Genomic DNA, 14,094 nt, shown 5'->3' with positions numbered 1-14,094 from the left:
GCCCTGCAGGAGCCATGCCATGCAGTTGGGTGATCAGCAATGGGAAAAATTAATATATGCAGGTTCATAGAATCATAAAATTGTAGAGTTGGAAGGGACTCTGAGGGTCATCTAGTCCAACCCCCTGTAATGCAGAAATCTCAACCAAAGCATCCGTAACAGATGACCATTCAACATCTGCTTAACAACCTCCAAGGAAGGGGTGCCAACCACTGTTGAACAGCTCTTGCTGTCAGAAAGTTCTGGTTGTTTAGCTGGAATCTTCTTTCTTGTAACTTGAATCCATTGGTTCTGGTCCTACACTCTGGAGCAGGAGAGAACAAGACTGTTCCATCTTCCATGTGACAGCCCTTTAGATATTTGAAGATGGCTATCATATCTCCTCTCATCCTTTGATCATCTTGGTCACCTTTCTCTGCATATGTTGCTGCTTGTCAATATCCTTCTTAAATTGTAGTGCCCAGAACTGGACACAGCACTCCAGGTGTGGTACAACTAAGGCAGAATATTATTTCCCTTGATCTGGGCAATATACTTCTGTTGATGCAGTGTAGAATAGCATTAGTTTTTTTTGCTGCTGCATCACACTGCTGACTCATGTTAAGGTTGAGGTCCACTAAGACCCTGAGTTCACTTTCTACTGGCAAGCCAGATGTCCCCCATTGGTTATTCCTGCCTAAGTGCAGAACCTTACCTTAGTCCCTATTGAAATTAATTTTCTTAGCTTTGATCCAGTTCTCCAATCTGTTAAGGTCATATTGAATCCTGATTCTGTCTTCTGTGGTATTAGCTACCCCTCCCAGTTTGGTGTCATCTGCAAATTTGATGAGCATATGCTCAATACCTTTACATAGTGCTATTTTTCTGGAAAAAGGTGCCAGAACTCACCATGAACACCTCCCTTCTTCTCTTATAATGGCAATGGCGCCCACCTGAGAGGTGCTGGAATTGAATTCCGCGAGTTCCAGTTGAAAAACAGCCCTGCCTTTATACAAGTTTATAAAGACATTGAATAACAACGGGCTCAGGACAGAACCTTGCAGCACCCCACTCGTCACTTTTATCCAGGATGATGAGGAACCATTAGTGAGCACTCTTTGGGTTTGGTCAGTCAATCAGCTACAAATCAGAGGCGGAGCTAGCTGCTCCGGCACCTGGAGCGGCACACATGCTGTGCACTCGGGGGGGGGGGTAGCTGCCCATGGGGAGTGGGGCAAGCATCCCAGGGGGGCGGGGGTGATGTCACACACCCCAGGGATGACACCCCCCCAGGGATGACACCCAGGCACCCCCTTCCTCTGCCAGTGCTACAAATCCCCCTAACCAATTAACTCATCCAGCCCACATTTTACCAGCTTCTCTGCAAGAATATAACGGACTTTGTCAACCCAGAACTCTTCAGGTCTCTTATCAACAGTGAGAAGCTGCAGTGCAGAAAGTGGCTTTGGGTGACTTTGAAAGACCAATTCATGGGGACTATGTTCCACTTCCATTGTTGGAGGCAGTATGTCTCTGAAAGTAGTTGTTGGGCAGCACAAGTGTGGAGAGTGCTGTTGCACCCAGGTCCTGTTTGTAGGCTTCCCATAGGCACCTGATTGGCCACTGTGATGAAACTTTGGCCTTACCTAGGAGGGTGGTTCTTATGTAGCGCTAGTTGCAATGAAAGCATCAATAAATATGATTACTAGGAAGATGGGTAATGTAGCGAGGGACAGGAATACTCTGTCTTTATTTTAATGCATGTGCTGAAGCCTCAGAATGAGCAGCACATCTTTCTGGGGGAAAGATTAGGACTGCCAGCTCCCCACAATCCCCTGCTTAGATATGTCTGTTATTTCCAGTGGTTTTTTCCTAGGGGTACTCAAGGATACGCAGTGCCGGCACCTCCCCCCCTCCAAATGTTAAAAGTGTGGCACTTACTGTAAGAACTTCATGGTGAGTACTGGCACTTTTTTTCATCTAAAAAAAAATAGCACTGGCCATTTTAAATATTGATTGCTGTTCTCCCAGTAACTAACTCTTCCCACTTAGCAGAGCTGCTTTCTCATCCAGCTCCCATATTTAAAAATCCTGGCTTCCTCTCTGCATCCAAGGGAAAACACCAAACAAGTGAAGTTCTTATTAAGCACCTCTTGTTCTTTTCAAGCCTTTGATTCTTTTCTGAAGAATTCAGTTGCTGCACTTGGGAAAGGTGGGGAGAAAAACCAGCATGGGCTACTTTTAAGGAGGGAAAGGAAAGACACTGTTTTCTGGATTTGGCCTCAGATTTCCTGGACTGAACCGTGGGTAAATACGAAGGAATGAGGCTTTCTTGCCTATGGGAGCAGGACAGAGAAATGTGCAGAGAGAACACTTGTTTCTTGTTTTGAGGAGCTATGTCTGAAAGGAGATGGGAAGCAGCAGGGAGGAGAGAAAAGCAAAGAGTGTGTTCAGTTTTTTGGAGAGGAGGACTGTATTATTTGATTGCAAAGTATGCTGGGGAACTCATGCCTGTGTTTGCAATCATGCCTGGACTCTTATTCCTTAGTGTATGTAGAGAGCAGGTAAGCTGTAGTTTTTCAAGCATGAAGGAAACACATTCTGTATATGCTCAGAAGCACTTCTGTTCAAGACTGGGTCTGGGCTCGCTTTTTCTCTTCTTGTTTGTAGCCAAGACATTTGTGTGCAGCTGTGAGTGTTCTTAATTTCTTTGTGTTTTTAGAACAGCAGAGATGCTTATTTTGGGTTCTTTGCATGTCAGATATAACATGCATGATGAGAAAGTGCTTGAAGATGTATTAGAAAGAATATGTATGCTGTCATATATAAAGTGTGGCATGACAGGAGGATTTTCCACAAAAGCTGCCGATCCTTACTGTGAAATTCTCATGCTACACTTGATACACAAAGATTCTTTCTATAGGGCAACATACTTAGCTACTTTTTCTGCCTCAGAGACTTACCTTTGTTTTTAAAACAGCAGATTTTCTTTGAATCTCTGCTGGTCCAGAATATTGTGCATGATATAGGGCATTTAAAGAATGATTCTAGCCAGGCCTTTGCTAATACGCACTTCTAAATTCCACTAGTTCACTTCCCATTAAACACAGGGCTGCACTGCTTTGTAAGAATACGTTGAGGCTGAAAATAGTGGGGAGACAGAGGAAGTGTACTGCGTTCCACTTACTGAATTTCTGTAGTCAGTGACAAATGGGAAGAAGGCTGCTTTTGGGAAAGTCATTTTTTCCTCTGTTATATAAGATTGGGTCCAGCCCCAACCTTATCCTTCTGTATGGACCCTGTGGCTAAGAGCCAAGTACGTAAGACAGAGAGGCAGTGGTTTGATTCCCAGGTAATAACTCAGCTGGAGAAGGCAGTTATAGCACCAGGCCCCTTTCCCACAGTTCAGGGAGGTTCAAGTAACAACTGCCAGGTGGAAGCAAGGCTTTCTGAGGAGCAGCAGGTTTCAGTTGGGAAGGCTGCCCATTCTGCACCAGTAGCAGACACTTCAGCATATTGGGTTCAAAAGAAGCAAGACGGGGTCCTTGATAGAACCAGTCACGTACTGGCAAACAGCAACCCCAAATCATGTTTGCATTTCACTCCTAGTTCATGACTGTATTATTTGCTTGGCAGCTCGACTGCATCCGATAGTCACAACAGCTCCACCGCAGAGTCTGGGCCTTTTGGCTTAGAAGCAGCAATCAGGACAAATGAAGAAGACCCTTAGTCACTGAAAGAAGCCCCTCTTGTCTCTAGAGTCAGCACCGTGCTCTCCTGCTGCCTCAGGAGGGGCTGGAGCAAATGTCAAGGCTGTTCCTCTCCTTCATTGGAAACGTGCCGGTAGCCAGGAGGCTGGGACTTGGAACGGAAGAGTACTGTCAGGAGCAGTATAATAAGCAGGAAGAGGATGGATCCACAGACAGCCAAAACCACAATAAGTTCTGCAGAGGGTGAAATGGAAAAAAAATGCTTATGGCACTTGAAATCACTTCCTTCTTTGGCTTATCTCCTGGAACAGCCTCCACTCACCTGTGTCTTTCATGGTGCTTACTATCTGACATTCTTGTTTCCAGTCCTGTGGAGTAACAGGCTCAGTGAGTTGCAGGAAATTCAGCAGGGGACAACGCTGTGTGCAGCCAGGCAGCTGCACTGGGTAAGGCTCCTTCCCACTCTCATTCCTAAAGAACATCTCCACTGAAAAGTTACTAGGAGCAAAACAGGGAAGAGAGGAACTGAGATTCTGATTATTTGCCGTCCACCTTCATATCATGTTTTCTACTGGAATCAAGCCCTGAATCATCGTACAACCCCCTTCCACCCTAGGATGCATGAGGAATGCTAGAAATTAACAAATGCTGGGTTGTCCCTCCTTGTTTTTGAGCAAGGGGCAAAAACCAAAAATTAGACTGGAGTTACAAATAACTCATAAAAGTACAGTGGTACCTTGGGTTACAAACAGGACTGTTAACAGGAATATACTATATGTGCTTTGTCAGGTGTTCTTAAATTCAGAGATGCATAAAAGTACTGTTGATATTCCTGCTTGTGATTCTAACAGAGTCATATCAGACATAAGGCTTTACTAATATATTCACTGGTAACTCCATCAGCACAGGGGAGAGAAGTATAAACCCTTCTTCATCTTAAGATTGCAAGTCTTACTTTTACCTCATTTCATCTCCTGTGAGTATGTGGACAAAAGTTAAGGTACAGCAGGCTGATAGATTATTGCCTCTGAATACCATTTCCTTTGATTGATATGCTTCATGAAGCCCTCACCCATCATCCTCCTGATACAGCTCAAATATATGACACGAGGCATACGGTGGTTGCCTCCCGCTGTAAACATCCAGAGCCATCTGCAGTGCCACAAGGGTGGTGTCATGCTGAGAAAGAGGAAGAAAAATGTGAACATCTCCTTTGTGCATATGGAAGGGGACTTAAAACCACATTTCAGAAGAAGGCAGATTGGCAGAGATTCCCAAGGGGCTGGTAGGAAGAATAAGAAAGGGACTCCAGGACCATGGAAAAAAGGCTGGCACCTATTTCAACACCCTGTTTGGTTGTAAGTTGCTTTGGGTTGCCCTGGACAAGATAAAGCGACTAACACGTTTAGTAAGTAAATAAATAAACTAAGCGGAACATTGGGAACTGCGCTACAAGGAGATGCTAAGTGACAAAGTTCTCTGTTGCTTGTGAGAGCATCTGGGGGTTTTTCTGTAGCATCCGTAGTTGCTGCAAAGAGACGGAAGTGCTAATTTGCTTATTTCTTTCACAGAGCAGGAGAATCTCTGCTGGAAGCTGCAGCTGGGTTTTTTTTTGTTCACAAGATGGTAATAAGGAGAAGGCAAGCACAGCTCCCAGAAACAAACTTACTGCTGAGTACATTAGCATTTTGAAGTGGCGAGGTGTGGAGGCATTTGCAGCAAGAGTAAGGTTTTTCCTTATTTGAGACAGAAGGACACCTGCAGAAACAGAACAAACTATCAGAACCCAGTTCTTGACCAGAGAGTGAATGCTCCTCCACTCCTTCCCAACCTGCCTTCCATGTTCTTTCACTTACCACCCTGCAAACGAGCTTTTTCCACCCGTTTGTGGATCCCAAAGAGGAATTCGAAGCTGAAATCTTTCAGCTGCTTCAGCTGAGTCATCACATTGAGAGTTACCCAATCGGGAAGATGTTTTTTGTGTGTTTTCTGGAAAGATGTCGCAAGAGAGAGAGAGGCCACTCAGAGATACAAACTAGGCGAACAAGAATGAAAGCCCCCCCCCCCCCCGAGATATGGCAGCCGGTCCGGAATGAGCTAGTCCTAGGATCCAAGGCAAATCTTTGCCCTCTGAACTTAAATGCCTCAACCCAGGACCACAGACGCATATGTAAGGCAATGCCATTTGGATCAAAACTCAACAGCCAATATGATCAGAATTCATTAAGAGAAAATACTTTGCTTTCAAATTTTTGGTGTGCTCAAGGGTTGGGGATGCAGAGGAAGGAACTGTGCTTTCCTAACAGCCTCCAGTAGCCTTCATTTTGTAAACTCCCAACTTTCCTTCACAATAAGCAGATTAATCTACTTATCCAAGTGACACAATATTCATTATTACTTGCATGGAGTTTCAGGTCTAACGTGTCTGACTGTGATGCTCGCACTTTTAAGTAAAAACTGATTATGCAAACTTTAACGTTGCACTAACACCTGTTTCTCAACTTGACAAGGGAAGCTTCTTCGCACATCTGTGGCTGACTCTAAAGTAGACAGGATAAGCCTTTCCCATAGAAAAGAATTTCTGTGAACAGAAATTGTGTCGGAAGGAAGCTTCAAATCTGCTCTGTTCTCTTACGATCATCTCCCTTCTCAATGCAGTTTTCCCATTAGAGCACAATTAAGTAAAGGTAAAGTACTCCTGGACGGTTAAGTCCAGTCAAAGGTGACTACGGGGTGTGGCGCTCATCTCGCTTTCAGGCCGAGGGAGCCAGCGTTTGTCCACAGACAGCTTTCCGGGTCATGTGGCCAGCATGACTAAACCACTTCTGGCGCGACGGGACACCGTGACAGAAGCCAGAGCACACGGAAATGCCATTTAGCTTCCCACAACAGAGGTACCTATTTATCTACTTGCACTGGCATGCTTTTGAACTGCTAGGTTGGCAGGAGCCTGGGACAAAGCAACACAAGCTCACCCCATTGTGCAGATTCGAACCGCCAACCTTCTGATCGGCAAGCCCAAGAGGCTCAGTGGTTTAAACCACAGTGCCACCCACATCCCTAGACCACAATTAGGGCCATGTGGATGGGTCTGCCAGAAATGGAGCCCCTAGTGTAGTGGGCAACTCCCTTGGTGCCCACTAAGGCCTTTTGCCCCCCCCCCCCAGTTTTTAAAATCTTGGGGGGGGGAGGCTGTTGGTTAATTTGTTTGGGTGGTCACATGTCAGTGGTGGGTGAGGACAAAGGCAAAAAGTGGGTGGAACAACAGATGTGACTCTTTCTTTTGTGCAGCTGGCTATGTTACAATCACACAGAGACCAGAGCTTTCTATACACACACACACACACACACACACACACACACTCACAGCTAGCTCTGCATCCTTCAAGCAAGCAAAAGCACTCAATGAAGGTGCAGAGCAGGGGTAGCAAGAGGTGTAGCCTGGGGAGAGAGAATGTGGCCTAGAGTAGGGCAGTCCAACTTTTCATACCAAGTGGGCCACAAGAGTAATTTAGCATGGAACCTGTGGGCCACACACGGCTTTGTCGCACCCGTTGGGGGGGGGAGAAGCGAGGCCAAATTTGACCCCCCCACAGTCCTCATACTGCCGGCTAACCAAGGCACCATACTTTCGGAAGGAGGCCAAGGCTCTGGCAAGGTCCCAGAGCCCTCCCAACTCCTCCCCAAATCTAGGAAAGTACTAGCTAGGCTTTGGGAAGGAGACAGGAAGACTCCAGGACCCTGTCAGAGCCCTCACACCTCCTCATCCGGCAGTGCAAGGGCTGCTGGGTGGGGTGTCTCATGTTGCCAAGGGCTGCCAAAAAGGCCTTGAGGGCTGCATTTGGCCCCAGAGCCTGGGTTCTACAGCCAAGAGCACAGACAGCTTCTGATACTAAATGGGTTGTAGGGCAAATGACTAATGACTACAGATGGACAGCTCACCTCACAGAAGAGTGTGTCATATACACTCCAGACCGACTCGAGGGAGACATCCTGAATTCCCGTCTTGTTTGCCACCATCTCCAGAAATCCCTGCAGGAGCAAAGGACAGTCAGCTCTTCCATCTCTCTCCATGCCGCCACCATTGTATAAAGAGATAGAGAAGTACATCAAGCTTGACATACCATGTACTGGATGGTCTTATTCACATACTCTGCTGTCTGCCGGGTCTCATTTTGCAGCTGTTCGTAACGGGGACAGGGAGATAATGGAAACTTCAGGAGCTGGACAGAGGCAAAATAGAGATGTTCACTAAGAGGATCATTTGACCGTGAATCCATCTTTACAAGCAATGCTAACTGTTGCATCTGCTTGTTAATGGGCTAATTGCTGAAAGCAAAGTGATACTTCTAAGAGAGGCTGCCTGCCTCCAAACAGGTGAAACAGGGCCTGAGAAATGCAACTTGCTCCAAAACAGGAATCGCTAAGGAGTCAGGATGAAGAAGTGGAATGGTAGCATTCAGGGTAGATGAAAACAATTGAAGAGAGAGAGAGAAGTTTTTAATGCAAGAAGGTCCAATCTACTGGTACTTAGGTCTGAAAGTGACTTACATGCTCTGCTGAGTCAGGTACTGTGTGGACAGGAATCGGCTGCCAAGAAATATTGGGGTTAAACACTTGCCACCCTTCTGGAGGGTACAGTCCTGCCAGATTGGCCTCGGCACTCATCAGGGTGCGATCAAAATCTGTGCTGCGTATGTAGATCTGCCAGAGTATAGAATCAAATACAGAAGGTCATTTATGTTCATGGTTCTGCTGCGGTGCTGATCTGATTTAGATATGCTATTAACAAGAGACATAGTGAGGAAGCTGGCAATAAACAGGTCCCAACAGAGTCTGATCAAAGAACAATTTGATACACATTGCTATTCTGAATATCTGAGCTGCTGTAGAAAGCAAGGAAAGAGAATGGGAGCTTGGGAGGGAAAGTAAAGTAGAGGCAGCAGATGAGCTAGAAAATCAAGCATAGCTGTGGTTAGGGAAGCTACAGAAATGGCAGTGGAACTTCACAAATCCAAAACACAATGTTCTAGCCTTGAGTTATGTGTGTGTCACTTTCCAAGGCTACAGGCCACGCACGTTGAATGCGGAGTTGAGTGCTGCTTGAAAATGCGAAGTGTTGTTCCAGGCTAACTACAAGGACAGATCATATAGTGGTCCCCTAATTATCTAAAGGACATATGGAATGGAGGGGAATTGGCACAGACTGAAGGAGCCTGCATATGTTGTCTGTGGAAATCAGATATATTGTCTGTAACCCCTATCTTAGAGCCCTACAGATGTGCCTCTATGTATCATTCTCCACAAGGAATTTAATGCTTCAATGACCCTGGTGGGCAAGTCACTAACAGGAGTGTGTCTATGACAGCACAAAACCTGCAGGGCAAAATAAATCAGCTCCCTCCAAACAGGATATTCCACTTGAATCTTCACTTATGCAAATAAACAAATTGAGTTCTAAGAAGGGAATGTATGTCATAGCCTAGGACTTAAGAACACCAGTGCATAATGTAATCAAACAGTGTGGAAATAAGCACCCTTTGAGATAATTCCCAATCCCTTAATTTATCCCTGTTTCTTTAACTAGTCTTTGTTTTCAACAGGCACCTGATGTTGTTATTCCCTAAAGCATTTCAGAATGTGAACCTTTACTCCACATATTTTGGTCTGCTCTCAAATGAGTTCAGTGGGCTTGGCGCAGTCTTTTAAAAAGACAACTGTCAGCACACAGTATATTAGGTTTTTTTTTTCATTAGTCTTCCAAAAAGATAGCAAGCTGAGCTACCTGCAGATAAGCAACAGATAGTGGAAGCTGAGAGGTGCCAGGGTTAGATTTAGTCTCCAGCTCTGAGGGGAACGGGCTGAATCAGACCAGGTGCGACACAGGCTTTCCCAGGTAGTTCAGAAGCAACTAGAAAAGTGCTGCTTGTCCATATATCCACTCTACAAGGCATATGACATGGGGTGCAGGTACATTCATTCATTTATTTACATTTGTTGGTTGCTTTATCTTGCCTAAGGCAACCCACAGCGACTTATAGCCAAATTTAAAACAATGTACAATTTTCAGGCCTCAATAGCTATTCAATCCTACTCCCATGTACAAGAGCTAGGACTCTTGCCTTCAAGCCCCATAGAAGTCACTTGACCATCCTGTTTCACCAAGAAACAATAGATGCCTGGAGAGCAAATTGCTCCAGAGCAAGCCCAAGCTACATGTCACAAGAGAAAACCCTCTGCAACTTTCCCTCTGACACCTCCTTCAGTTGCCACTACTGCTGTATTTCCAGGTGCAGCCACTAAGTCAGCAATGACTCTAATGCAGGCAAGAGAACAAAGATGTGGGGCTTGAAAAACGTCCTCTCTGCAATATGTGCAAGTTACATGCAGCATACCCAGACTGGCAGGGCATCACCTTAGAAGGCATGAGCAGTGAAGGCAACAGAAGCAGGGCTCCTGCTCTGAATTCATCCTGGGCTGGGCCAGCAGGCGGATAATATGGGGGATGATCTGTGGCCAGGCTGAGTTGATATGGCTTAAAGTTCTACATCTTGTTGCCACTTCACACATTGCAGCCAAAGAGCAATTACCCCACTTGCAACAAGAATTGATTGCGTTTTGGACACACCTAAAGAGCATTAGTGGCGCTCTTTAGGTGTGCTAAGCAGACTTCTGGAAGCCTCAGCCAATCACAGTTTCTAGAACTGTGTTTCCAGGCTTGCAAATCTCCTGGAGATGTTACACAAAAGAGAGCCCACAGTTGACCATGGTGGAACTGCAGGGCCCATTGCATGAAGCAGCACTTAGCTTGGAAACTGACACAGGAAGAAATCCCCAAAGCAGCACTGCTGTTGCCTACCTAGGTTGAGCTCTAACAGGATGGGCACAAAGGCTAATAAAAATGTTCCTGAAGAGCTTTCATCATCATTTAAATTGTAGCTTTCGCTGGAAAATTTGAGGGCCTACAAGAAGCTGTTGCATAGGAAGAACACGTTGTCTAATATATGCTGCTGCTGTAGAACAGTCATGCTATGCTATAACACCACACCAGCGGTGCCACAGTTAGGACTGCCAGACTAGACCTGGGAGTCCAGGATTCAAATCCCCACTCGGCCAGGCAGCTCCCTGGGTGATCTGGGGTGAGTCGCTGTCCCTCCGCCTAGCCTACCTCACAGAGCTGTTGTGAAGATAAAACGGGGAAGGAGAACTGTGTATGCCACCTGGAGCTCCTTGGAGGAAAAGGTGGGATATAAATGTAGAAATAAATAAATAAAAACAATGTTCCTAACAGGAATAAAATAGGCCTATTGCTCCATTTCATATTGTCCTTTATGCACATTTAAAACTGTTTACTGAGTGGCACTGAGACAAAGTTAAATAAAAACACCCAGAAGGTGGTTAACAATCCAGTTGGGCAGGTTTTTGTGCATGTGGCAAGGCAAGCCAGACGTCATAAATTCCTGCTTGACAGCTGAAGTGCATCACAGGGTTTGGGAGATGTTCTTACTGTTGTATTTACCTGAATTTGGTTCATGGGCCATGCCTTCCATTATCTGCTTTCATCACTGAGAAAAAGGCAGTGGAAAACTACAGGCCAACTCACCAGAGAACTCCTGACAGTTCTCAAGAGATTTTTCAACAAACACGCTCAAACAGGTCCATCCACTGGCATGAGAGCAGGAGAAAATCATCTGATCTATACCCTTATCAAGTACCCCAGTCTCTTATTGTGTCCCGTGCGAATTCTCTTTGTCTTGAGTGGCCTGTTTGACCAAACAAAGTCCAGTCCATCTCAGATGCCATCTTATTCCTTTTACTTTCCTTTACATCACTGCCCTGGTCAGCAATTGTTTATTGTTCCTTTGCTATTTTAACCCAAGCAGGGATTTGACAAACTGTTTACACGGAAGATGCCATTTGAAAAAACAGGCTTTCATGTTGTTCCATTATTTTCCTCAGCCACTTACTTAGAAAGAGAGAGGAAAGAGATTTTAATACAGGGAGGGCAAAGAGGACACTGCATGGTCATGATACCTCTAGCAATTTGCGACAATGCACTAACCTCTTGTCTATTGTATGAGGAATTGAGGAATCCATTGTATCGGCTTCGAAGCGCTCGACCAAGGTCCCACTGCTGCTGCATTCCTTCCTACGCATATTAACAGCAACAAATTAACAGCAAAGCAGGTTTTTGTGCTTGCTTGCACAACCACACACCAACGAAAATGAGAACAAATAGAGTTACAGCTTGACCACTGCTGACACAGGAAATGTTAACCAAAATCTGTTCTGAAATGAATGACACAGTCCTCCGCTCCCCCCGCAACATGTTTTGCAGGTTTGTAAGCTATACATATTTTGCTTTTATAAAAACAACAATAGGGAAAACTCTTGTCTTTTAAATAAAGTTATTGCTTTATCTGATTTTAAAAGGCACTGTCATTTCCCTGGGGTAGGAAAGAGAAAAGGAAAGTGGAACTAAAAATAGCTCCCAAGAGGAAAAGCAGCAGCAGCGGCAGTGGCAAAAGAGGAAACCTCAGACTGGAGCTGCATGGAGTATTACCCCACCACCACCACAAATAATAACATGTGATGTTTTAACACAATTTCTTCTTCAAATAAAATAGTTCTGCATTCTCCTGTTGGGAAATGGGTTTCCTTGGGGTTCAAAGTTTCCCACAGGTCGCTTTTTCTGAGATACCCACCTGAGAAAGTTGCCCAAATCCCTGAGGCCAGGCGCTTTCCTGATAAGGATCTCTGGGGTATGCCTTCACAGGAGAGCGGTCTCCATGGCGGTATAACTGAAAACCAAAATAGTTCACCGTTAGACAGCAGGTGCTGGCGTCCTCTACCTCTCCTGTTTGCCCAATTCCCATGCATTTTGCCTCGGGCCAGAGATCACTAGGGCTCTTGCTCCACCCCAACCCTGAAGCGAGGCGAGGTTGCTGTCAAGCCCTGCCGCCGGATCTCGAGATAGCCGAAGGCGCTGGGAGATACGCAGCAAGGAAAGAACGTGGCGGGCGCGGGGGGGGGGCAAGCACCCTGATCTTCTTGGGTCCTCCCTGGCTCCTGCTATACCAACACTTAGGGCGATGATGATGATGATGATTAAACCCAAACCCTTGCAATTTTCGATTATTTTCTTAACGGAGAAATCGCGATCTCGGCTTCGATTGCAAAGCGCAACCTGCAGCGAAGAAAAGCCACTTGTTTTCAACACGAATTTCATGGGTGTGTTGTTGTTTTAAAAAGGGCCGATCGAGATTTTCCTGCCTTTCCTTGCTGGCCATTTGGAGCTTGGGAAGCCTTCTGTCACGTGGCAACCCCCCCAAAAGATCGCCCCCCCTTAATCCCTTTCTTGGCTTGCCTCCCTTTCCTGCTGCTCACCAAGGTAACAAAGCGGAGGCTCCGAGCCTGGGCGACCGGCAGGACCAGCTCAAGGGCGAGACTCAGCAGCAGCAGCAGCGGGAAAGAGGCGCTTCGCCAGCTCCGCCGCTTCCTTCCACCCTCCATGGCTTTGCTCCCTATCCGCGCCGAGGCTCCCTCGCTCGGCATCCGTACCTTGGAAAGAGGGAGTGAGCATGCTCCACCTACCCCGAGCATGCTCAGTATCGGCAACCGAAGCTGCTGGTGCCCATCTCGCCTATTGGCTCTTGAGAAATTCCCTTGAACTTTGTGACCTCTTGACTAAGCGGGAGGGGGTTCCCTCCCCACCCCTCCCCGAGGGAGATTTTGCTCAGAAATGGGACAGTCGCGAAATGGCTGGGTGTTTTACTGTTATTTTTGAAGAGCCACTAGAGGTAGTGGAAGTCCCTGAAGAGGTCGCGGAAATTGTTTTCCTGCAACGATCACAAAGGGTATGCAAAATAACAGCAACAATAATAACAATAAAGTACTGTATACAGTATACAGCAGATCGGGAAAGGTGCCACCGAATGCACGAAGATACCGGCGTGGTAAACAGCAGAGGCAAGGAAGTTATTAAAAGCAAGACAATGAAAGTCTTGCCCAAACGGGAACAGATGTTGACACAAACCCATGCACACGCACACGCCCACACAAACGCGAGACGAGGCAATCGGAGATTCTTAAAAACAGAATTCGAGGAGCATGTTGCTTATAACAGTGATATCAATTAATTAAAAAACCACACACATTTAATACACCAGAAGCAGAAGCCAGCTAGGGAGGCAGTAGGACAATACGAGAAGGGAAATTTAAAGGTGTGGTTTAAAAGGTTAAGGAGATTGCAGAAAAGCTGGATGCATTATTTGTGATTGGTGTAGGGCAGGAGGTGTAAGGCAGGGAGTATTCAGAATTGATGCAACAGTGGTGACGTGAGCCGTTGAAGGCTTTAGCAACAAATGAAAAATTAACATATCGCTAGATCTAGATGGAATCCAGC

At 46.0% G+C, this 14,094-nt stretch overlaps 1 protein-coding gene across 1 annotated transcript; it reads right to left on the bottom strand.

Annotated features, from left to right (window-relative positions):
- Nucleotides 1-1,697: 1,697 nt before the first annotated feature.
- ACP2 (acid phosphatase 2, lysosomal) lies at nt 1,698-13,271 on the bottom strand. Its single transcript, XM_053386575.1, has 11 exons — nt 13,077-13,271; nt 12,395-12,490; nt 11,752-11,838; nt 8,241-8,393; nt 7,814-7,912; nt 7,632-7,721; nt 5,546-5,678; nt 5,359-5,447; nt 4,762-4,868; nt 4,012-4,187; nt 1,698-3,923 (listed from the first exon to the last, which is right to left on the bottom strand). The coding sequence occupies exons 1-11, from the start codon at nt 13,242-13,244 to the stop codon at nt 3,787-3,789; spliced, it is 1,335 nt and encodes a 444-aa protein (XP_053242550.1). The 5' UTR covers nt 13,245-13,271; the 3' UTR covers nt 1,698-3,786.
- Between the last annotated feature and the right edge of the window lie 823 nt (nt 13,272-14,094).

Source organism: Podarcis raffonei, chromosome 1 (assembly GCF_027172205.1).
Source record: "Podarcis raffonei isolate rPodRaf1 chromosome 1, rPodRaf1.pri, whole genome shotgun sequence".
Taxonomy (NCBI): domain Eukaryota; kingdom Metazoa; phylum Chordata; class Lepidosauria; order Squamata; family Lacertidae; genus Podarcis; species Podarcis raffonei.
This window is presented reverse-complemented; position numbering and strand designations above follow the sequence as displayed.